The 26390-nt window shown below is 40.9% G+C and overlaps 1 protein-coding gene across 1 annotated transcript in view; it reads right to left on the bottom strand.

Annotated features, from left to right (window-relative positions):
• b4galt5 (beta-1,4-galactosyltransferase 5) overlaps positions 1-25787 on the bottom strand; it is a 46021-nt gene extending 20234 nt beyond the window's left edge. The window contains exon 1 of the mRNA XM_088291206.1: positions 25043-25787. Coding sequence (XP_088147332.1) covers positions 25043-25148 — 106 coding nt within the window. The 5' untranslated portion in view covers positions 25149-25787. The remainder of the gene's footprint in view (positions 1-25042) is intronic.
• Between the last annotated feature and the right edge of the window lie 603 nt (positions 25788-26390).

The raw sequence follows: 26390 nt of genomic DNA on the forward strand, positions 1-26390 counted from the left end.
CAGAAGATAATTAGAACAGACTGTGTGGAACTGAAAGACAGTACAAGTATCATCCAGTTTAAAAACAAATACATACACATTACCTTTTCAAAACATGATAATAGTTAGAGTATAAATATGAATTGCATTATTATTATTTTTATTATTATATGCAACACTGAAAAAAACATGTACACAGCATATTATACAGGTATAGGTGTTTTTTCTTTTAATGATAACATTTTTTGTATTACAGTGTTAATATTCTATATTATGCAACTTCCAATGACAATTTGATCATGAAAAGTATTGGTGTATACTGTATATGAATAAAGATATGTATAAATCTATATTATTCTTGCCTGTTTTAAAAATAATTTATGTTTTTGTGTTTTTTTTTTATAAATTTTTTTGTTACCCCATTTCCCGCCATTAATATGGAAAACAAGAACTGAATGTTAATCGTTTTTTTATTTTGTGGGGGTTAAAAAAAAAATCAAATGAAAATACATACATTTAAACTTAAACGTAGCATTTCTTGTATCAAAAACGTGATTTTTTGCAAATTTGAGCAGCTTGCATTTTAGCTTGCAACATAACACAGTGGGTTGATGGCTATGCGTTTATGAGCTTAGACAGAGCATGCGCAGAGTGGATGCAGCCGGTCAAGCCGGCTAACATAGCCTCCGATTAGTGGCTCATGTCACAGTTACTGTACATGCTTCAGTTTGGCGCAAACAAAGACTCACACGCGAGATGTGCTCCCTTCACTGATTGGTTATGAGGGACACACAAAGGGCCTGACACACCCAACCTCCCGACTTCCACACCGGAGGACTAAGCGGAGGTAAGGCAAGTTTTCGGTAGTCGGGGCCACTCTTTTCAAATATTAGGAACAATCTCTTTAGCGTTCACTTAATGATTCATCATATAAAAGTTTTAATTATATCTGTTTAGTTCTCATGTTATTTGCACATGTTGGAAATTAAGTATTCATTCATTCATTTACGAGGCAACCTCACAAGTACAGGGCTGCAGATAGCCCTTTAACAGATCTGGTAGCTATCTATAAATCACCAGGAAATTAGCATCATGACCAGCACCAACCACTTAGCAAAGTAGAGGTGGATATTAGGCATGCACAATATGCGATTTAAACATTGCGATCTGCGATGTGCGCATGCGCAATAGTCACATCGTAGGACGTGCAATGTTCCTTTTTTTTTTTCGAACACGGAAACTTTTGGTTTGTTTCATAAAAGCAGCACGCTACACTATGCTCCACATTGTTGAGACTACACACATCGTCTTGCTCACGCCCCATGCTAGTTAGTCATCAGAATTTTTCTAGTATCAATATTGCAATGTACATCGCAGCCTCCCCAAGAATCGCAATGTCATTTTTTCCAATATCGTGCAGCCCTAGTAGATATAGCTTGATTGAATTTTATCTAGTGCATTCTTCAAGAGAAGTGTGAAAAACTTGAGAGAGCAAACTTAATTCAAGTGTGCAAGTCAAATCACACCACAGTGAAAATACAGGAGTGGGTGGGTCTACAATGACCGAAAAAAAACATAGCTGCCTAATGGGCAAAGACATTCAAAAGCACCACAATCATAAAACATTGGCTGGTTAATATATACAGACGATAGAAGAAAACAAAACAAAGAGACGGATACTCTGAGCAGATGTCCCTTTGACAGGTTTGAAAATCCAGAAATGACATCAGCATTTATCACAGTCTCTGGCATCAGGCCTGTTTCCTGAGAGTCTCCAAAATAAGCTCAGAGCCGCCTCTTTTTCTGCTTCCCATTTCCTCTTGGCTGGTCACTTTCATTCATTAATACAATTTTCATTTATCTAAAGCATCTAGCCTTCCGTTGCCCTCTCTCCTCATTGTCTTTTTAAAATCAAACATCAACGATCACAAAGTCTCTAGTAGTACGGTACGTTGTTTAATCAAGCAGAACACTTGAAAACTATTTCATAGTATCCCGTGAGACGAACAGTCTTAAGAGCAAGTACTGATTTTTAAATCAGTACATTCATCCTTTACAATAATGGAAGTCTTCTTCTTATACTTTATTTAGATAACACTGAGTTACAACCATTAACTTATCCAAGTCAAGTCAACTTTATTGTCATGCATGTATAGACCTGCACTGCTCACTGCACATACGGCACAGAGGAGGTTTCTATCCTGTCACTTATGGTGCAAACATGCAAAGCAAAATATAAGTATTAAAAGTAGAAAACTTAAAGTAATGTTTTTTTATTGTTTTTTTTTTTAGGTTGACTTATTATTATTATTATTATTTTTATTTTGAGGGCATTAACCCCTCTTATCGACATGATTCCCAACTTTCTAAATACTTGTTACACAACAAATCTAACTTTGAAAATGCAAAATGAAGAATGAATACCAATCTGCAGGCTGTGAGAGGAACGTGATCAAGAAACCCAGAAGCGGATCATTCCGATTTATGTTTAAGTTTTACATTTTATTTTGAAATTGGTTCACCTTAACAAGAACCTAGAGGCGCATTATAGCCAAAGGTAAAATCCTGGGGATTAATGCACTTTTAAACCCTTTTTGGTGTTGTACAAAGAAAAAGTGCCATTACTTCTGCTCTTGTTGCTGCTGGTGCTGTTTCTTGTCTACTGTCTTCTCTCTGCTTTTAAATCGCCAAGAAGCACTGTCGCTGGAAGTAATCATGGCTTACCTATTGATTGGCACAATAACATCAACAAGGACAACGTGGAATTCCAGTGAAGGTAAGCTGGTTTAAGACAACTTTATCAAAATCTTTAACATCTTATTTGCCGATGTTTAGTCGTCCTGAGCGAGCCATGCTTGCTGGGTGAGGCTGCAATGATGCGCACCCAATCAGCTCACTGGATGAATCCACTCGCGTTGTGCTTGGTCGGTCTAGCAGCCGGGAACCAATCACACGTCTTGTATTATTTCCCGTGGATATATACAAACTCTCCAAGTCAATTTATCTTTGAAACAAGGGCCTCAATATGGCTGTATTTCTATTTCATTTTTGTTCACGAATATTTAGGAAAAATCCACGAAAGACAGAATCCGCGAAAATGAAGTGCTAAATGGTGAGGGATTACTGGAATGCAATCCATCAGCGGAAAGGGGGTGGTCCGTGAAGGGAATTGTGGGAAGAGCAGGGAGAGAGTTGAGTCTCCTGAAAGGCTGGTGGAACAAACTGTCTTTGAGCATGCTGGTTCTGGTTCTGCTGACTCCACAGTAACCTTCCTGATGGCAGAAGGCTCAAGAGGCTTTGTAATCCTGGTGACTTTGTGGGGGAGGCGGGAGTTGAAGATGTCCAGTAGTGGAGTGTGGGAGGCACCAGTCATCTCCTCAGCTGGTCTCACGACACATTGCTTATCGGTGCGTGCTCTGCTAAAGTCTAGAACAATCTCCTTTATCTTTTCCATGTTCTGGTGGAGAGTGTTGTCTCTGCTCCACATGGCCGGTCTGCCTACCTCGCTCCTGTATGTTGTCTTTGTCGTTGTTGATGAGACCCATCAGAGTTGTGTCATACGCAAACTTAATGAGGAGATTGAAGTTGGATGCCAAAGTGCAGTTGGGTCATTCAAGTGAATAGGAGGGGACTCAGCACGCACCCTTGCTGGTCCCCTGTGTTCATCATGATGGTGCTGGATGTGTTGCTTCCAACTCAAACTGCTGATGATCTCCCTGCCACAAAGTCCAACAGTCAGTGCCATTGGGAGGTGCTGAGTCCAAGCCACTTTAGTTTGTGGATGAGCTGCTCAGGGGGTTATGGTATTGAATGCTGAGCTGAAGTCTATGAACAGCATTCTGATGTGTGAATCTTTGGTCTCCAGTTGGGTGAAGGCTGAGTAGAGGGCAATGGAGATGGCATCATTGGTGGAGCGGTTTGATCGATAACTGGAAGGGGGTTGGGTGGGAGGTAAGATTTGATGTGGTGCATGAGAAGCTGCTCGAAGCACTTAATGAGGATGTGAGTGAGTGTGCCTGGGCAGCAGTCCTGTATCAGAAGGGAGATGACTTTGCCTTTGGGACGTGTATGATGGTGGTGGCGTTGAGGCACGTGGGGACAAGAACCTGGATCAGTGAGGTGTCTGCGAGCGCCTCCTTACAGTCTCTCAGGTAACAACCAGGCACGTTATCAGGGCTTGGTGCTTTCCGTTTGTTCATCCCTCTAAGGCAGGGGTCTTCAATCCTGTTCCTCGAGGGCCGGTGTCCTGCCCGTTTTCCACCTCTCCCTGGTGCAACACACCTGAGCGATTGTTATCTAACTTCTGCAGACCTTGCTGATTATCTGATCATTTGAATCAGCTGTGTTGCAGCAGGGAGCGATGGAAAATCTGCAGGATACCGGCCCTCGAGGAACAGGATTGAGGACCCCTGCTCTAAGGGATCGACTTGCGCTGTCAGAGGGCAGCGTCAGCATCTGGACGCCGATAGGAATTTGGGTGCGGTAATATGCCTCACAATGGACAAAGAAATCATTCAGGTGGGTCACTAGCAGTGAGGTGGCGCTGTCACAGGTCTTCGGATGGGGCCTCTATACTGTGATACTGATTCTGATGGCTTTAATCCTCCTCCACAGGTTACTGGAGTTCTTGGAATACTGTCTCTTGGCCACCCTTATGCCAAGTCTGAATGAGAATCAAAATCAACTTTATTGGCCAAGTATGGAAAACACACAAGGAAAATTGTCTCCGGCAGTATGAGCTTCACTAGTATTAGAGTAACAGGCAATAATGCTAAAGACTCAGGAAGTAGATCATTTGCTGGGATTTTTTCAGGTTGGAGTTGATGTTGGCCTGCCATTTCAGCTCCGGAAAGACTGTAATTCCCAGAAACTTGAAGGTCTCAACAGTTGATGCAGTTGGACAATGAGAGGGGCATCTGGAGCAAAGAATGTGTCCTGAAGTCCACAATCATCTCAAGAGTCTTGAGTGTGTTCAGCTCCAGGTTGTGTTGGCTGCACCAGGGTGCCAGCTTCTCTACTTCCTTTCAATACGAAGACTTGTCACCGTCTTTGATGAGGACATTGACTGTGGTGTTGTCTACAAACTTCAGGAGTGCCTCGAAGAGCAGGCTATCCTCGGCTGTCCTTAGGCCCACCGCCTATCCAGCCCCGAAGGCATCCGTATTTCAGGCCCTTAGAAGCCTTTGGAATACCCCTATCTGGCATGGCTTTTGGAAAAGTGAATCTAAGTTTTGAATAATGTCACATTCCCTCCAAAAATAAAATTTAAATTTGAACTGATTTGTCGGCTTCCTCAGGACTGCCACTGTGTCGAGCAAAGTACCAAAAAACTGCTTAGGGTCATGTCCCAGTAAGCTTCAAATATCCCACCATCACATGTCATGTGTATCTAAATTGGTTTCAGGGTAATCAGAGCAATAACCACAAGACCTTCAGAGTGACTTGGCCATAGCAAATCGAATCCACTAAATAACATTCACGTTGCTGTTATTGAACCCTTTAAGCAATGGCCTGACCATAATCAGTGCAGCAACTAGTGGTCTAACAGAGCATCTTTGATCCGTAATCCGCACCATTGGGCCAGGAACAATGCGCGGAATGCTTGGTGGTGGAAAGAAATGTGCACGTTCACATTATGGCAACATGATTAGTCCACATTCCCTATAACAGCAGCAGAGGAATTTGAAAACCCCATGTATCACGTAAGTTGCAAGTATGGGAGCATTTTGGCAACTTGTGGTGAAAAGAGTCCTCAAATGAATGATTCAGGATTTTTTTTCTGCCCCTTGTCCCAACTCCGTTATTCAAACAGACATGTCAAGGAAGCTGCAAACATACTCAACAAACACGCCGCATGGCTAACATTCAAAATAAAGCTTACCAAATAAAACACTGAGTCATTGAGGCCAATGCAATAGCTTGAGTAGACTTTTACTTTGAAGTTGGCCCACGTGGTGTCGTAACAGCCAACCTGACTTCCTTTTTCGACGTTTTGGTCTGTCCAGAGATACTCAATTGGGTTTAGACCTGCGCTCTGGCTGTGCCAGTCAATAACAGCAAGAGCCACTCCTTTGTTATTTTAGCTGTGTGCTTAGGGTCATTGTCTTGTTGGAAGGTGAACATTTGGCCCTGTCTAAGATTCTGTGCACTCACAAAGAGGTTTTCTTCCAGGATAGCTCTGTACTTGGCCACATTCATTGTCCCTTTATTTGCAACCAGTCGTCCTGTTCTAGCAGCAGAAAAACACCCCCAAGGCATAATGCTGCCACCAAAGTTTCACTGATGGGATTCGCTGTTGGGATTATATTGGGCAGATGACGAGCAGTGCCTAGCTTTTTCCACACATACCACTTAGAATTCATAAAAAAACTCAATCTTTGTCTCATCAGACCAGAGAATCCCATTTCACATAGTCTGGGAGTCCTGCATGTATTTTTTAAACCACGCATGCTTCCATATGTCTTGCACTGAGGAGAGGCTTCCGTCAGGCAACTCTGGTGGAGGGCATCAGTGATAATTGACTTTGTGGAACTTTCACCCATCTTTCTACGGCATCTCTGGAGTTCAGTCACAGTGATCTTTTTTTTCCCTTTACCTCTATGACCAAGCCTCTTTCCCATGACTGCTCAGTTTCACTGGACGGCCAGGTCTAGTAAGATTTCTGGTCATCCCAAACATTTTCAATTTAAGGATTATGGAGGCCACTAGTATTAGGAAGCTTGAGTGCTGCAGAATGTGTTCTGTAACATTGGCGAGATCAGAGCCTTGTCACAATTCTATCTCTGAGCTCCTTGGTCAATTTCTTTGACCTCATGATTCTCATTTGCTCTGACATGCACTACTGTGAGCTCTACGGTCTTATGTAGACAGGTGTGTGCCTTTCCTAATCTAGCCCAGTCAGTTTAATCAAACACAGCTGGACTCCTATGACGGAGTAGAACCAAAAAAGGATCAGAATAATTGGACAACATGAATTAAATATTACCACAGCAAATTATCTGAACACTTACGATGATGTGATATTTCAGTTTTTTTTCTTTTTAATAAAGTTGCAACAAAGTAATTTCTACTTTTTTCCTGTCAGGATGGGGTGCTGAGTGTCCATAATTGAGAAATAAAATGAACTTTTTAGATTTTGGCATGGCTGCAATGAAACAGAGTGAACAATTTAAAGGGGTCAGGCTGGGAATACTTTCAGGGCACAAGTGTAGCTGTCTGGTGTCACACGCAAAGTGGCAAAGGAGTGAAGCTTCACAGATTTCCCTGGACGCCAAGAGATGGAAAGCAAGGGCAGAGAGCGCGTTGTTAAAATGGTTGGAAATTGAATGACAACCAATATTTTCGTGTTCGAAATGTATTCTCCCTTATTCTCTCCGATGTAAGATAGAAACATTTATCCATTCATCATCTGAGCCGCTTCTCCTCACGAGGGTCTTGGGTGTGCTGGAGCCTATCCTAGCCGTCTTTGGCCAGTAGGCGGGGTACAGCCTGAACTGGTTGCCAGCCAATCGCTGGGCACACAAAGACAAACAACCATTCACACTCACAACCACACCTATGGGAAATTTAGAGTGGTCATTTCCGCGACCATGCATGTTTTTGGAAGGTGGGAGGAGACCGGAGTTTCTGGAGAAAATCCACGTAGGCACGGGGAGAACAAGCAAACTCCTCACATGAAGTCAATGAATAAAAAAACATTTAAAAAAAAAATCAATGAGCAAGGCATAGGAGTTAGTTTAACATTGACATTAGGGCTGGGCGATATGACCTAAAATCAATATCGCGATAAATTGGGCAATTTTACCTCGATAACGATAAATGCACGATAAATTCCCCCTGAGGACCAAAATCAAAATAAATGCAGAAAATGCATATTAACTGCTTTTTTTTATTGACCAACTGGTACACATTACTTTCAATGAAAAATAGAAGTACAAAAATCATTTGAATAAACATTCAAAATAGCTTGCTTTGCATGACTTGAACAATGTCACAAAGAACAGGAAAAAAAGGGTACCTCTCACAAAATCTTTTCCTGCAAATAGATTGTGCCGAGATGGTGTAATGCCATTTGCAAATGCTTAGATTTGTGTAAAGGTATCTTGTAAACAATATAAATAATGCCATGTGCAAAGGCACTAGTCGCCTGTAAACAAAATGCTAAATAAAATGAAAAAAAAAAAAATCAATGGAATGCCAGTGCCAAACAAACGCGTGTGCTTCATCAGTAAAATGTGCCGTCTCGAGTACTCCGGTGCGCAGTCGCCACTTGTCGTCTATGTACTGCACATTTCAGGCTCAAACAGGGATGCATGTTGCGACTCGACCACAAGTCGGATGTGGATGCAAAATGCTCGACATGTCTCCGCTCCCGTCCCGATGTTGTCCATATCGGGAAGTGCTGTTTGCGGCAAATATTTTCGTACCTCTTGTCGGCTACGTTCCTGAGGCGTTTAAATCCTGTGCGCTCCACTGTAACTTCAGGAGCTCTATCTTTAGCTATGTGCTAGGCTATCCCGTCCACCACTGAGACGTTCTCTCGTATGGTGTCGCCTCCGTTAGTGGGCTGTTGTCACTTGTCCAACCTTGCTTCTCACTTTGAACTTTTAGCACAAGCTCCAAGTCAACAGCATGGTTGTGTTGTGGGTGGTGAAAAAGAAAAGGTTGGACGCGCTGTTTCAGGTGCTTACGACGCACTTTGTAGTTCATGTTCTTTTGCGCAAACATCGTCTTTATGGAACCCAAAACATTTCCAAACGACAGATGTCGAATTTCTTTTTGGGACAAGCGCGACAAGACCAATTTCAACTAACGTTACTTCGTCTTTAGCCGTGTCAGCCGCTTCTGAATTTGAATCGCCAGCTACGAACGCGTCTTGTGTTTACATTCTTCTACAGCGCCTGAGTCACGTGACTACTTGCGCTGGAGCCGTCTTAAAGAGGCGTGAGCATCGCCGCAGACAGAAAAGACTTTTCGTTTTCATTTTTTTTTTTTAGACACCGAATTTACCGACATGGGCAAAATGATGTCGGTCATTCTAATAAATTTCGGTAACGGTAAATTTTCGGTTAATCGCCCAGCCCTAATTGACATATTTCGTTAGATTTTCCCTCAGGCAAAACATAACTGTGTGATGCTTTATCCATCAAAAAGTGATCATAATTTCAGCCATTTCATAAAAGGTGTGTTGTGATTCTTCTGGGAGAACGTTCGGTATGAGAAGACAAAGCTGCTCAAAGGACTGGCGCGTCCCGCATGCTAGTCCTTCGAACAGATTTCTTCAAAGTAATTTTGAGAAATATAGAAAAACAATGGACTAGAAGTCAAATTTACGGCCAGCACACCCAACTGTGGTGGTCCCTTCCGCACAGCAGCCTGTTTCTCAGAGGAAGCGCAATTTAATTTAGATTACACATTATAGGTGGTTGTCCTGCTAATTTACATGTTTTGGGGTCACTCATAAGAATACTATCAAAAATAATTATTTTTGGTCTTCCTGAATAAAATTTAATCAAAAACACACGTGGACTCCCAGAAACGACCCATTTGTTCTAATCAGTTAGAATGAGTAAACCAGCGGCAAGATCGCCTTTCAGTCCATATCTAGAGCAATATTCATGCTGAAATTCTGATTATTTAGGGCATAGGAAAGAAACGCACCCCACATAATGCGGCACATGTGTACTGTCGCATAGCATGCGCCATGCAGGCTGGGCTGCAAGATGGCGCCAGTCGAGCGAGTTGGCCAGACTTTTTATGTACAGCGCAGTATCTGTCTGTCTTAAGCTGCCCCCAGGTAGTCGAAGCGGACATACCAGGAGGAGCACAACAATTGATGCAGTGTCACTAAAACTGCAGAATCTTTGATTCCATGTTATGATGTGTTTTGGTGTGCTTTTATTTCATAAAATTGCAAGGAGTGCTGTTTTCCTCATTTAAATACACACCACAACAATTTATTATTATCATTACTTCAGCTCACATAAGGAAATCAGGATTTGAGACAGAAGTCTTGTGAGTTACACGCATGGTCAACTTCATAGAACGAAGTTTGGAAGGTGGGGAAAAAAATGCATATGAAACCGAATATTTGCAGACATGACCAAGTATGTTGTATATAGTAATACACTCAGCAAAGCTAACATACTGCATGCTGTGTGTTGTGACCTGCAGTGCAATTAAAATAGAGACTGCAGTGTGACAAATTACAAGCACGCATAGTAAACACCTACAGAGAAGGGACACTACGTCAACTCAGTGTTCACTTACTTTATCTTTGACTAGCCACTCAACCCCCCAACCCCACCCCCCACATGCTCTGCACAGTCACATGTGTACTTATCAGCTAACTGCGCATTTGCGACCCTCCCCTGAGTCACCATGTCTGCTGAGACATTACACGGCACAGAGACCAGATGCGCTGAAAGCATGCACATGGACGCTGCAGAGGTGCAAAGACCCCTTGCTTTTTTCTTCTGCTGCAAGCAAATAGTGAAAAACAGATCGGAGGGAGGGAACGTGAAAAATGGAATAAGGAAGGCAGACAGATTGCAACTATTTGTTAGTGTGAGTGACTGAGAGAGAAAGGGAGACAGAGAAACGCACTCTTTCCAGAGCAAAAACTCACTTTATCATTCCAGCTGTCGCTATTGACTGCATCAATGAGCAAAAAATAGCCTGCACCAAGATATGGGGGATGAAGGAGGGAGTAAAACGCGAGGTTAACAGAACTGACAAGTTGCGGTACTCAATAGTCCTACTGCACCAACCGGAAATATGAACACAAACCCTGAAATATAAATATCCATCACATAAATGGTGTTGGATGCTGAAGAGAGTTGCATGTCTCTTTTGGAAGAAGGAAAAGAAAGAAAGAAAAAATGTGCAGTGATGAACAGGCATGGGGGTGTGGGGGTAGATTTGAATAGGAGAGATTTGGTCATTGGATAAATAAAAGGTTTTGAAATCAATGAATAAAATCAATCTAAATATTGTGTTTATTTTTATTTTAAATAATCGCCCAGTGTACCATATATCTTTTTTTGCTCGAGGCTCCTTCTAGTTTTGTTGTGTAATGCGTATGTATTTATAAGCAACACGAGCAGAAAAAAGCCAAGCTAATGAATATACATGTCACATAATGACAAAATGTTTTTGATGCAGTACATGTTCCCCAATATCCACTGGGTGATTCATTTCCATATTCCAAGCCAGGGTAATAGTTTATGATGAAATACATACCCATATATTGAATTGTTGGCACGTATTGTAGCTGCAATTCCATCACTTGTTTGGATGAAACAAAAATCTACTTTTTCAGATGATCAACGGCAGACATGACATTTTGATTACAGCACATTCAATATGTACTGGTCTCGTTTTGACTGATGTAAAGAACCAAAGTCCGTTTGTTGTCTCACAAGATGGTGACAGATAGAATTCTGGCAGAACTGGGACCACCAAATGATTAATTTCTGCAGGGCCCCTGCCTCTCCCTTCTGTCAGCTTGTTTCCGCCGGCTTTTGAATTTGGCGGCAACCCAGAACATTCTCAACATTATTGTAATAGCTGGATAGAGAACGAGAGAGATGCTCAGGAAAGATGCACCGTGCACTAGGGCTGGGCGATAAACCGAAAATTTACCATTACCGAAATTTATTACAATGACCGAAATCATTTTGCCCATGTCGGTAAATTCTGTGTTTAAAAAAAAAAGAAAAGCCTTTTCTGTCTGCGGCAATGTTCATGCCCCTTTAAGACCGCTACAGCGCCTCTAGTCACGTGACTCCACCCGTCTGATCGAGAAAGAAAACAGACGTCGCTGTCGTAGCTGGCGATTCAAATCCAGAAGCTTTTTCACCACCCACAACACAACCATGTTGTGCTGAAAGTTAGAAGCAAGAAGCAAGATTCGACAAGTGACAATAGCCCATTAACGGAGGCGACACCATACGAGAGAACGTCTCAGAGGTAGACGCGATAGCCTAGCACAGAGCTAAAGATAAAGCTCCTCTAGTTACAATGGCACGCACAGGATTTAAACGCTTCATCAAAGCCGTATTTCCCAATATGGACTACATCGGGCCGGGAGCTTAGACATGTCAAGCATTTTGCATCTATATCCGACTTGTGGTCGGGTCGCAACATGGATCCCTGATTGAGCCTGACTGTGCATTACATAGACGACAAGTGGCGACCGCGCACCAGAGTACTCGAGACGACATTTCCCCGATGATGCACACTTGTTTATTTTCTTTCATTTTATTTAGCATTTTTTTATTTGCCATTATTTACATCATGAGAGCATCTTGGCGCAATCTATTTGCAGAAAAAGATTTTGCAAGAGGTACCCTTTTTCTTTGTGACATTGTTCAAGTCATGCAAAGCAAGCTATTTGGAATGTTTATACAAATGATTTTTGTACTTTTATTTTTCATTGAAAGTAATGTGTACCAGTTGGTCAATAAAAAAACAGTCAATATGCATTTCCTGCATTTATTTTGATTTTAGTCCACGGGGGGAATTTATCGTGCATTTATCGTTATCGAGGTAAAATTGCTCAATTTCTCGCAATATTGATTTGAGGTCATATCGCCCAGCCCTACCGTGCACATCACGTACACAGACAATGTTAAGAACTATGTTTGATATATTTAGTTAATACTTCTGTAATTTATTGTTTGTTCCCCCTGCCAACTGGTCACAATTCGGTATATGCGCTTGCTTCCGCATTTGTCAAAAGTACTTCCACCTTGCCCAGGTGAATGGCGAAGGGGAACATGACATATACGTGGGAAGCTTTAATATCTACAATGTTTTGTTGTTTTAACACAAGATATCACCACAGAACCGCAAAAGATGATAATAGCTATATTCCTAATTATTAGCACCATACCTGTCTAATTACAGAAATTTGTAGTTGATTAAAATGCTCTTGAACAGCGGTGAGCAATTAACATTCCCTGGTAAAGCGAGAAACGGAAATGGTTGTAGGTAACACCAAGCAAACTTCCCCTGCATTCAACATCAATTTAACGTCTTGTATTGTTGCCATAATTGGGAAAACATAACACCAGAATGAGATAAATGCACTTCACAGTGTAAAAAAAAAAAAAATCATAAAATAGTTTCTGCTGTGTGTATCAATTTAGCTTCATCTTTCAAGTGTACTATAAAAATGATCACCTACCGCTAAAGCACCTCACCTACTGCTCAAAGCAATACTTTCAAAATATAAGTAAAGCATATGTTTGCTTTTTGTTTCTTTTTTTAAACTTAAAACTTGACTAGCGATGGGCAAGTCTGAGACATTGGACGGTCTGTCTGCTCTAGATGTTCTCTACAACAAGCAGGAGCCAAAACTCTTTGCAACGGTGAAAATGTTTGCAATTGGCAAAATTTGCGGAAAGTATGAAGATTGTAGATGACAAGACAACCAGATATTATATAAATAGTATCATAAATAAAATAAAAAAAACAAACACTTGAACTCAAATTTTGGAAATCTTTTTGATTATGGTTGTATGACTTTTTATTTCAATATGGGTAACATTCAGGGGTCGGGAACTATCCATTCCGATGTTGCTGTAACAAAAATTATACCCGCACATCAACTGTGGTGAACTGGTAGGCGAAGTAAAATTTTCAGGCAAAAAAACCCCACTACTTTGCCAGCAGAAATTCATCTTTCAGTTTATACACTCAGTAATATGTGTTTACAGGGGAGGCTGCTCTCAGTTAAATTCTGCTACATACACAGAATTGGGGTACAGTAGGTAATCATGACAGATTAAGTATATTTTACACTGCACATTAGGGGCATTCGATGTGTTTTTTAGGAGGACGAGGCAAGAATAAAAATAAGGAAGCTAATGATCAGCCATTGAATGTCAATATCACCATGGAGCAGCTGTAAATCAGCTTTCAGCATCATTCTTCAATTATCCAAGACGTCCCCAGGGTATATTTTACACGCCTAGCCTAATGAATCTTCCAAGGGCTCTTAACTGTTTGCGTTTGCTGCCATGGCAAAGCCGACCGAGGTGTTGATCTGGTTGCATCGCCACATCCATTCCCCACCAGAGAGCAACCATTTTCAACAACTTTGTTGGATAAAACGAATACAACTGATGTTGACACGCCGCAAGGTTATACAATCTTCTCGCTAATTTGGATGAATGGATGTCAAGTCTCCACACAATGAGAGGGGCCAGACGGGGCTGGATACAGAGGGAGTATCATCGGCATTTTTTTGTGGCACAGACAACAGCTCAGTGACTGAATGACATCACAAAAATCCTTTAACATCAAGAGATGCTCTCAGCGCACACAACGGCCCAAGCGGAGAGATCAGAAGTGACTTGCATCTCTGGAGTTCGACTTTTAATCAACTCGACTTTAAGTCAACAGACAGACACCTATCACATTGTTATTAACCTGTACATTTGGTTTATGTGTCACTAGCTTCATCAGCTGGGCTATATGCCAGCTCATTAACGGGCTAGAGTTTGTCCTCGAACACAAGACCAAAGTAACCATGGTAACGTTCTCAGAAACAAACGCAGGCCCAGCCCAAGTCAACAAAGACTGGTATTCTCCTCAGGATGATTAGGTTACATAAATGATTAAAGTGTCAACGTAGGAGCTTCGGCCTACCCCTGTGCTCACTCCCAACTCTCCACATAGACTGACAAACAACGACCCGCCCTCTTCCTGGATCACCTCTAGTGCACTCGGCCCTTCCATCTGTCTGTGGGAAGATGTCCCGACAATAGGGGTTGGACGAGAGTCATCTTACAGACATGAAAGTAAGATGCAAGGAATGGTCTAGTATGAGGAACTGAAGGATGCTGCAAGGTTATTTTGGCACACAGTTAGGGAAGTTGGTTTCTAAAATCCATGATGAAACTGGAGGAAGTTTCATATTTGTAGTCCCATTTTGCTTAATAGAAGGAGATTCCGAGAACATAAGGACATGTACAACAAAAAATAGTTAGGATATGAAGTAAGAATTGATGTACATACCGTACCGTTTAAAAAGACCAAGGCCTACCTTTACACACACAAAAGGGAGGTGTAAATTTGGTTAAATGGAAAAAAAGAGAAGCCTGGGGGAGTTATAAGATATTTCTATTAAAATATTGCAAAAAAAAAAACCCCAAAAAACTGGTTCACGTAACATACAGTAAGGGGTTATAAAAAGTCTACACACCCCTGCTTGAATGCCAGGTATTTCTGATTAAAGAAATGAGACAAGCATAAATCACTCCAAACTTTTCCCATCGCCGCCTGCACCAAATACAAAAATCACTAACGCAAAAAAACAAAACAAAAACAAAAACGCACAAGTTCAATGACTACAAGAATTGCGAAGATGCAATCAAATAAGAGGTCCCATGTCAGGGGTGTCAAACTAATTTTTATCCCAGACAGCATTGTTAGTATAGTTTCCCTAAGTGGGCCGTTATGACTGTGAACCCCAAAAAATATATGATAGCCTCATGATATATAAACACAAACTGATGAGTTTCTAGTTTTGCAATTTCAAATTTTTAGGAAGAAAAATTAAGTTGCACAATGAAACGTACTTCATATAAAAAAATTTATATAAAAATATTTATAAAATGTAAAATATTTTACATAAAAATTACTCACAGACTTATTTAGTTATTTATCCTCTATAGTTTATTTTACCAATTCACTCAAAGTAGTAGTAGGAAAAGATTCTTTTTCATTTGTGTCTGCATGACTGTATTATACAGTAAGGTCTCGCGTTGGGCAAGCGGGCATACCGTGTTGAATTACAGTGCTATCTATGTAATTATATTATTACTTGGTTCGATAAAATACAATATAAAGTGCTAAGATAATATTTTTGGGATGGACGCTGGAATGGATTATTTCAATGCACAAAGACGATTTGACATACCACTGTTTTGAGTGTGATCATGGAACAAATGTAACTTTTATCTCAAGGCAGTTCTAGAGCGTATATATTTATGAAACTACCTTATCGTATATACTTAATTCATTTATTTTCGCCATAATTGATTTGTTTGTTAATTGAAGGTTAACAAACAAGGTTGTATATGACATAAAAACATGGAAAAAGCTTTGACAAATGAGACTTACAGAGTAGGAAAAAACAATTCTCAGTTTCACTTGTCATCAGCCAGAACAGGTATGTGCCTCATATCCTTCGTGTTATGTGCACGCGCACGTGCACGATCAATGAAAGGCTTTAAGAGGATTGCTCTGCATCTGACTGACTCAGAGTGCAATGAACTCTTGTGCTATTGATGTTTAACTAAAAACTCTCTTAACAATGGAATTTTGAGTCACATGTTCTTAGACTTTGCACATACACATTTAATAGAGAATGTGTACCACTCGAGCATGCTGTAGTGCAGGCCGCAAACACAACAATTGGGCTCCACTTTTAATTAGGAATGGAGGTGCTTTGTTCCAGCCAGTCAGAGGAAAAGTTCAGAAGTGTTAGCCCAAGATCTTCAAACAAAGAGCAGCAGTAAAAGGTCCACTTTGCCCTCCAAACGAGTGGGTCTTAGGCACAAATGGCTGCCATTGCTGTATCCTTGGGGATTTTTGTTGCCCAGGTCATCATGGGATTGAGGATAGCGGGTTTCTATGGCTGCAGTGACAATAAATAAGAGTTAGACCAAGTTGGGAATAGGCTTTGTGGGAACCATGGCAACAGTAGTGAAAATGTCAAACATTAGCCTTTCATGCTCCAGCCACAAGAATTACAGTGATTAAAATGGCATCCATTAACCGCCCCATCCCTCCCCATGTTGTTCATTCATGCCATGTTCTGTTGTTATTAGGGATACCAGTTAAAAATAATAATTTTAAATCATCTGGATAACAAGTTTTTCCCTCTCTCTTTCCATACCTGTTACCATTTGGAAAGGAATCTTATGAGGCAGACAAGTTGGGGTTAAATGAATGGAACATTGAGGCAGCATAAAGTTCTGCTTGATGAATGCAAGAAGTCATTTGTGTGCCATCATGTGAACGCAATGTGAAGTATTGCCAATAGATGATATGATCATAACCATACTAGTATAAAATGTGGAAGGTGCAAACACTTGCCAGCGCAATTGGGGCTGAGCCCCATAGTTGCCACTAGGTAGTAAAAACTTAACAAGTCTATTAACTTGACATGGAAGGCAATTTTACAAGGCTTTGATTTAAAGTCAGAGTGCAAATTGGTAATGATTTGGGGTTTTATGTCCTTATCAGAGGTGTCCAAAATCCAGGATACACGTATTAGTCATCAAGCTAATGATGCAAAGTACTAAGTTAATCATTTACAGTTGTTAACTAAGGTGAGTAATCCTAAAGCATCAACACTGTGGCTAGACACATCTGGTCTTATTCAATTTTCTTCTATTGCAATGTCCAAATTGAACAGCCCCAAACATATCTGGCTGATTTTTATTATCTTGTTCTCTTTAAGAAGGCTACCGCTCTACCACGAGTGCCAGTTGTTACCCAAATTAGGATTCAAATGTTTTCGAGGGAGTTAGTCTGGCACATTGAACAGGACAGCCAGTTGGAGATTTAACACATACTGTATGTGCACAATAACGCACCATTCTCTGTGTTTTGAGCATGGTACAAAAACAGCAAACTCCTGCAGAGTTTGGACTTGTAGGACAGTGATAAGACACCATAAATCATAACATTCAAGACCATTGTCAACACAGTATAGCACTTTAATTATTGCATTACACAACAAAAAGCAAACTTTGAACCTTAATTAGGTTGATCAGATGAACGTTAAATAAAAAACTAATTAAAAATACAATACAAGTGTTTGTTTTCGTTAGCACTGTGCATTTTCCTAAATTACTCCTCTGCTTTCTCCTTCTACATTAGAAAAAGCTTGTTGCCCAAGAAGAGTGAAAAATGTTGAGATTTACTTTTTAATTTTTATTAGTTATATATGGCTTCACCGTTGTGCTACTCTGCCTACAGTAGAGTATACTTTTGATTCCATATTAAAATTCAGTAAACAATGGCTGCTAAAAATTTGAAGGCCACAGTATTGCCTTCAATATAAGTTGCTCCCTCATCTATAAAGATGTCAGGAATTCTGGTACAAGCTGCAAAGTTGAATGTACGAACGTCTTAATAGTCTATATGATTTATTTGTACATATCTCAAATAATTCAAGCTGTTAGATAATGATGGTTATATAAGAGCAGCTGCTTCCTTGTGCCATACGCTGCGATTTACATATTCGATTAGTCGGCCACATGCAACCACAGTTGGTGATTAGTCGACTTGCAAAAATAATCGATTCGATTGTTGCAGCCCTACCCATCACCGGCGTCTGGAGTGCACTTTTTTACTCCAATATTTTTAAATAATTTGTTGCGCTTTTTTTTTTTTTTTGTCAGGCCCCCTTATGTTATACCTTTGCTACGTGTGCACACACTCGCAAACCTGAGCCACTCAGTGAGATAGGGGCTTGAGGGCACACAGCATTATTCTTTCCCTGACAATTTATCAATGTTTTTAGATAATTAGCTACTCTTGCCACCCTGAACAATGTTATTATATATATTGTTATTGTTATAAGAACAAGTGTTGTGTATCAGTTAAAATTATTGGAAAACCCGCCAGGTTACGTTGTAGTAGTCTACGGTAAAATGAAATGTTCTCTCCGGGGAGAGGATCGGTAGTAACCCCCCGCCCCCAATCAGAAGATATTTCCGTCACATTAATGGTGGAAAGTTTTGAATTTTTTTTTTTTTTTTGCACGTTATCTTTTTTTTATCATGGCATTTGAACAAGGGGGTTTTATATCCACAATTTGTGTAAGTCATTCACTACTGAGCAACCTGAAACACACCCCCAAAATAGACTTTGAACTACCTCTTAACAGGTCACACGTGAAAATAATCACACATGTGCCGTGTAGGATGAAGGACTGGTTCTTGAGGAGCTGCGCCCCAAATCGGATCATCAAATACATAGTTCCTGGACAATTATACTTCTTAAAAAAAGATAAAACAATATGTAGACACACAATAGTGGAAGATGCCACATGTGAACATCATCACACGTTCACGCATACATACATTTTTCGCCTTTGTAAAACTATTCGGTAAACCAAGAACAACGGTGTTTTCAAAATGATCTAAAATCATTCATATGGCCTGAATGACCACATAAACCTGACACAAAGTTTAGTCGTAATTTGCCAAAATGTTGTTCAACGCTTAAAAGCCACAATCCTTATTTGGTTTCAATAATCCCTTGTTTATCCAGAGGTATACATTTCAGACTACAGTAGATGAAATAGCGATCAAATATAAATATGTAGTAGAAAACACAGTGGACTCCCACTATTAGTGGGAGATAGAGACCTGGCTGGCCCGCGGGAGAGGATATCCGTGTGTAAATGCCATTAAAATGGGGGGGTTGGAGAACAACCACAAAAGAATAAATGCAGCAGTGTTTCGACAATCGCAGATTCAGATGGCTGCATCACACCTACACACTGCCATTCAATGGAAAGATGAGCCTCGTCTCCAGAGACAAAAGGGAGCTACCTGGCCTGTCTCCTCTGCTCCGCTTTCCCCGGATGTGGAGGTGTATGCGCATGCATCTGTGTTCAAGCCTATAAATAGAATTTGTGTCTTCCCTGGTTTTCGTACCAATGGGATTCTCTCATGTTTTAATTAAATAAACAGCAACAATCGGGGCCCAGCTGTGGCCTGTATCTCCAGCCTGCATAAGTCAGCATCCACGCTCTGGGGCAACACTGAGGCAGAGGTGAGTCAAATAGCAGAACAGGGGTAGCCCCATAAAAGGAGCGAGACAATCGACCTAAGATGTGAAAGTGGGGCATTCCGCACTGAAGCCACCTGACGAACATAGGAAGCCCTGCGTAGGTTTGCTGGAATCAACTCCCTCTTTTACAAACCAAAGGGAAGCAGAGATTTTGCTGCATCCCCCTCCTTGTCCTCCTTAACATTTTTACCCATTTACTATGACTTACTTTGCGATGTCCCCTGACAAACAAGAGATTGTTCCCTCTCAAATTTTTCATATCATATTACTCCCCAAATTAAAACACCAATCTACCAAAATTTGATAGCATCTAGAGTACTGTCTAATGGTACAGAACAACCCAAAATGACAATAATTATGTCATGTATGCTGTGAAAATATATGTTTAGATTTTTTTTTTTCGTGCAAAAACAAAATGATGTATATGGCTAGTTGGCTAAAACGGTTGACATTGGAACATTGCGCATTCACACTGCAGGGCATGTTTCCCAATTTGCATTTTTTGTTGGATCCCATCGTACACAGTAGTTTACAATTAAGAGAACACAACTTCAAAGAGGAGTGAGGTGGGAGGACATAATAATGTTTTTGGGAAATGAGACGATCACACCTTGATGACCCTATGCATGGTTAAATTATTAATCACCAGAAATGTCCACATTGTGTTTTAATACAATTCAAGTCAAATATAATCAACACTACTCTTGTAAATGCATGGACGATTGGCGCATGCTGTTTTGCACCTTCACTGGCAGCATGTTGACAACACCCCCATTTAATTTGGGGGGGGGGAAATATTGGTGCTACTATTGTAGACTTTCACCCCTTGCTTATGCTACAACGATGAGAAGCTACGACCGCAAGGATCTACAACTGGGAGGAGTTTGGCCCTCCAATGTGGATCCGAATGTATCTTGGATGAGATATAGAGAGTGTTCATCTGTGCTACAATTAAGTAATGCTAAGCAAGACAGGATAATTTAAACCAATCTTTCTGTTCATGTTACTCACTTTGACAAACTATCAACTATTTGAAGGTTACAATGGCGAAATACTTTTCAAATCCATTTGTATCAAATGTGAGTCATATCATACAGACTGTGATAGCAAAAGCATCTATGAGCCCAACACACTGGTCGTTGGAGACTTCGTTCTTGCTCCTCTCTCTTTTCTAACAATTTCACAAAATGTGAAACAAGAGGGCAAAAAACGTAAACAGAATTCTTTTATGTTTTAATTAGTAACTAATGTCTTTTGTTATTTTAATGGTATTATTATTTTAATTATTGTCTTTTGTGTGCACAGCACTTTGTTACAGCCGTGGTTGTTGTTAAAGTGCCATATAAATGAAGTTGTGATGAGTTACCTTGCTTTATACACTCGGGTGCCATCATGCGCTAAGAGGAATGGGCTTTCTACAAATTTTAAAATCGTGCAAAGATGAGGGTCGGATAACGGGTGGATATTTCCCTTTCATAGAATAAATTTAGTCACAATTTGTTACATGACCTTAGGGCCATAGACTATGTTATAGAGTAAAACAAGACATTTAAAATTTTGCAATTATTACCAACACAGAATGCCTCTGCTTTAGCGAATGGGTCTGAGGCAGTGAGGGCCTGTCAGGTGCTTTACAATGACAGTCTATTGGGGATACAGTAATGCTGTATTGTACTTTTGTGGTTTCTCTTAACTAGTCCCGAACCGTTTTCTGATGTTCATTGAGGCACAACAGACCACGGTGGCAAAAATCTCACCTGATGAGCAAGAGTAAACCTAAAGAGAGACGATGTTTCTTTAAAGCTACTTCCTCAAAACCTCAGCTCATTTGCCCGATGGGACCTCCACCTGGCACCCGGGGTGTAAAAAAAAACTCAAGTAGCTTTTAGTAACAGCTGGTAATGCTCCTGGTTACCATGTATAATTAATCGTATAGTGCTGCTGGTCTTTGTTCAGATCTGTTCTAACCCCAGAGTACTCCATGTGACCATTTCAGTCGTGCACTCAACACCCATTAAGATGGAATTGGCGAGATATGGAACTTACACTAGTTATTCCTGTGACAAATGTGTCATCCATATAAGAATTGATTCAATATCGACTGAGTTATAAAAAAAACCTGGCAAAAAGCACGACTAGATCAATCAGCATTTTGATAGTAGAACAGTTTTCCATCGTCTTCAGGATGGAAGCTTTTGTAGTAAATCAAACATGTTCAGCATTATGTCGCTGCATGCTAAAACCTAAAGATTCTGTAAAGTCAATTTGGAAATTTGTTTATGAATACAATCACATGTTTGAAGATAATTTATGTCTCACATTTTATGTCTATGCAGTATTTAATTGTGGAGATATAGACTTGAAGTGGGGTTGGGTTGCACAACTTCAACACAACAACAGGGGAAAATATTTTGTCTTTGACCGACTATTCGATCCAGGCAGAGCATCAAACTTTGAGTTTTATAATTCCTTTTTCTTGCATTTTGTGGAACTAAACGTGAACGAAAACTCACCAAACTTTGCACACACACCAGGAATGGCGAAAACTTCGATATTTTATCGTCAGGATAGTACAAAATGGGTCGGCAGCACCCCCTACAGAGGTTCCTCAGGGGTATATCAAAGCTTTGCCCCTGTAAGTTCCACCTACGGCTAAGAAAATTGTGAGGCACGCGTGAGACCCTCACTGTGGTGCTCGTGCACTAACATGTACGGGAAGTGAGTTATGAGTATTAGAAATTAAATTTTTGGCCCAATTTTGCACAGTGAACCCGATTGACTTAAAATCTCAACACTTGGGTAGGGGAAAATATTTTGTTTTCGACAGACAATACGACAGGGGCGAAGCATGAAACTTTGGGCATGAAACAGGATTCCTGGCTGTACGTTTCACCTAGCTCTATGAAGATTTGGTGGTGTATGTAAAAGCCTAAGACCAACAAAAATGTTTTGTATCGCCATGTGCGAAACCTTACAGTAAGTGTCACGTGTGGAGTGGGGTTTGGACCCAAAAGCAGACAGGAGACGGAGGTGGCGACGTAAAAGTCTTTTGATACAAAATTCCAAGTAATAACAAGCAGGCCTGGATACAGAGCACATGGAAAGTGGCTGACATCCTCACACGAAGAAAGCTTGACGTACTGACGATGTGTCTCTGAATAACTTGCTCTTAAATACTCAAGGAATCAAGCCTATATGACATCATAAAAGACCAGAGCATAAAAGGACCATAGCAACTGTGTAGCAACGGACACCATAAGGCATATCACAACAGTAAGTCCACTATTTTAAATTTACTTTGGAATTTGTCACTAAGTTTGGGCCTTTCATAGAGGTCATATTTTAACGAACTCCTAGAGAATGTATTTGATTGTCTTCAAACGTTGTGTGCTAAATCAGATGAAATGTTATTGAAATCTTTATTTTGTCAGTCTAAAGTAAAACTCATCACAAAATATTTTAGGGGAGGCATTTTAGCACTTACTACATAAGTGGCAGTGGTAAGCTCATCAAAGTGTGCCTTTAAGATTAAAAGTTATTTAAATCTTTTTATTTCATTCTACGCTGTCTTAATGGCGATGCACTATACACACAGAAAAATTATATTGTTTTTGAGATTCTGAGCGAAAACTCTTAAAACTGCACACAAGATACACCTGGAATGATAATGAATATTTTTTTTGATTTATAGTGCCATTTCCTATCAAAAAAAATATAATCCGGGAAAATTGAGAGGCATATTAACAGCTTGACCTACACACATCAGGCCTGGCGTAAAAAATGCTGTATTTTTTATGGTTATTGTCCAATGTGAAAGTACCCAGACGAGCAAATACCCCAACATGCAAGTACCCCAATGGGCCCTTTATACCACACTTGCAGCTTTAGTTATTTATTTTCTTATTTGTAATGATCGTTTAGCCTCATTTAAGACCCATCGATCTGAGCTGCTTCAACTCACAAGGGTCACGGGCATGCTGGAGCCTATCCCAGCCGTCTACAGGCAGTAGGCGGGGTACACCCTGAAATCGTTGCCAGCCAATTAAAGCTCAGTTAAGAAACTGGTGATATTTATTTTTTAATTGTTCAAATTTGGCACTTTCCTCTTATGTCAAATTTAGAAGATGTATTTTCACTTTGCAGGCACTGCTTTTTTAAATCTATTTTAAAATTGCTAACAGCCAACGTTTGTTTGCTGCTTTAATTAGATGAATGACAACCAACTAAAGCAGCCTGGCTTTAGCAAGAGTGCCTAGTTCAGCCAGCACAACAGGATATCCAACCAATGCTGACTCAAGCAGTAAATGGAAAAAGGCTAAAGGCTCTCGCATGTACATTGTGTATTCTAGTATTTCTGCGACTGGTACTTTGTGGAAGCATTTTAGTGAAGTTTCACAGACCAGTCAATGGAACCAGGTGAAAGTCAAAGGTTGTGTGTGTGTGTGGGCGCGTGTGATTAAGTGATAAGCATTTGTCCAATGCACTTCAATTGCCTTACGTCTATGACAATAAGCCTCAAACAGTAACTGGGATCGGCCCTTCATATCTCAGATGATAAGTGCTGGACCATGCCCGAAGATTAGAGGGCTTCCTCAAAGGGATGGGTGAGATGCAGTTATTCAACGAGATATGTCTGACACCGGTGCTTCCAAACACATTGGGGAAAAAAGAAAGCGAAGTGTGTACGCGTGTGCGTGTTGGTCGGGGGAGACAAGTACCGTAAAATGAAACACATGCACGTGAATTCGCGGCCGCAAATGATATTGGTTACATGAATCATTTGACTATCGATAATCTGTGAATCAAATTGGTGTGAGAAGCCTCATTTAGGCCCATGACTCATAGTGTAACCTTTTGCACACCAATCGGCAGTGAGTCGCGGTGGGTTTTTGCCTAATATACATACGGTTGGATTGGACTGTTTATCGGGCCTCACAATTGAAGCCCAAAACATTTTGGAGCTGTGTAATCATTGTAATTAGGCCTGTTTACACGAGCCGCATTACAGTAGCCAGTAGTACTATTCTCAGGACAGTCACACTGAGGTACGCATTGTTAGAATTTATCATTCTCATGATGGGATTGAGCTCCATCATCATCATCGAGAGAGATTGGGATCTGATGAGGTTCAGCCCATACAGGCGCATGTCTCCACTCCCAGCGGCTGTCACACATGACTTAACCAGACGATCACACAGCACAAGATATGAGCAAATTAAAAAATATATATAATTTGACTTACCGATTCCAGGAGCGGAGTAGATGAAATACAGTGCCGAGGTTGAGAGCGAAAAGAGGAATAAAAGCCCAAGGTATGACCTTCTCCGGAAACGCAAATGTGTCGGCATTATACAGGCAGCAAGAAGCACACGGTGGCACGTTTGCGTTATCTATACAGAGCCAGCAGACAGAGCGGTTCCGATGTGTCCAGGTGCTGGAAGGTTCGGACAGTGGCAGGCTTTTAACGATCCGAGCGGTGTGGTGGTGTCGCTCTCTGCGGCAGCGTCGAGGCAGCAGGCGGCCAAGAGCTCACTTCGATTTCCTCGGCAGGTTGACAACAGGAGAGGTCCTCCGGTAATCAGTCCAGTCATACGAATTCCATTCCTGGCATGGGGTGGCTTCGGCTCTAATGGCGGCTAAAGTCCGAGGTGGAAATCGTAAAAACGCGCACACACATGCCACACGCACATGCGCACACGCACAACAACGACAGGCTGTGACTGTGACAGAGCAATTGCTACCCGGCGGCCTAGTAGTTTTTCAGTGCTGGGCCATCATTTGTCACGCTGTACGTCGCTGATGGAACTCGGCCGCGCCTGAGCTCTCCCTCCGAGCCAGCCTGCCTCGTTTTGCCTTTCCGCCTGCCTCGTTTGCAGCCTCCTTGCCTTTCCGCCTGCCTTCCCCACAGGAAAATGAGCAGCAGCACCTCAGTGGGCGTAGACGCCGAGCAACACTGCAACAAGCTTTCAGCGTCCTGCTGTACGTCACCTAGTATGGGTCATTTTTACGCCAGGAGTGGGACGTAAAAGGACCAAAGTGGCGACGCAAAAGTCTTATTATATTAAAAATACAAGTAAAAACAAGCAAGGCTGGATACATAGATTGCATAAACGCATACAAGGTCAATAGCAACTGATATATTATAGGGCTTGTGTGAGGTAAGTCCAGAAAATGGCAAATCAAATCTCTTTGTGTTACAGGTAAAGTAATGCATGACAAAAATGGTACGGTATGTAGCTGCCGTTAAAGACAAATCTCATTTATTTCATTCCTTTATTTAATAGTTTTAATGTGGTTCAAAAGTACACGGAATAAAGACATTATTTTGTGTTTAAAATGTAAAGTAAGTTATAATTTTCAGTGTTTTGGTTTAAAGAACCCACGGTGACACCAGTGTAACAAACACTTTGACCTTTCTTTGTCTTAAAACTTTTTGTCTGACTTTAACCCTTCAAAAGCCTAAGCGGCATATATGCAACATCCTGGAATAAAGACCATGTGATAGTCATGTGACTCTGACAGAAGTGACCTCTCCAATTTGCTGGAATTGCTGAAGTGTTAACTTCAAAGAAGCAGCCAACTTCAAAGAA

The sequence above is a fragment of the Idiotropiscis lumnitzeri genome, chromosome 3 (assembly GCF_059441095.1).
Source record: "Idiotropiscis lumnitzeri isolate Australia: NSW breed Sydney's pygmy pipehorse chromosome 3, RoL_Ilum_1.0, whole genome shotgun sequence".
Classification (NCBI taxonomy): domain Eukaryota; kingdom Metazoa; phylum Chordata; class Actinopteri; order Syngnathiformes; family Syngnathidae; genus Idiotropiscis; species Idiotropiscis lumnitzeri.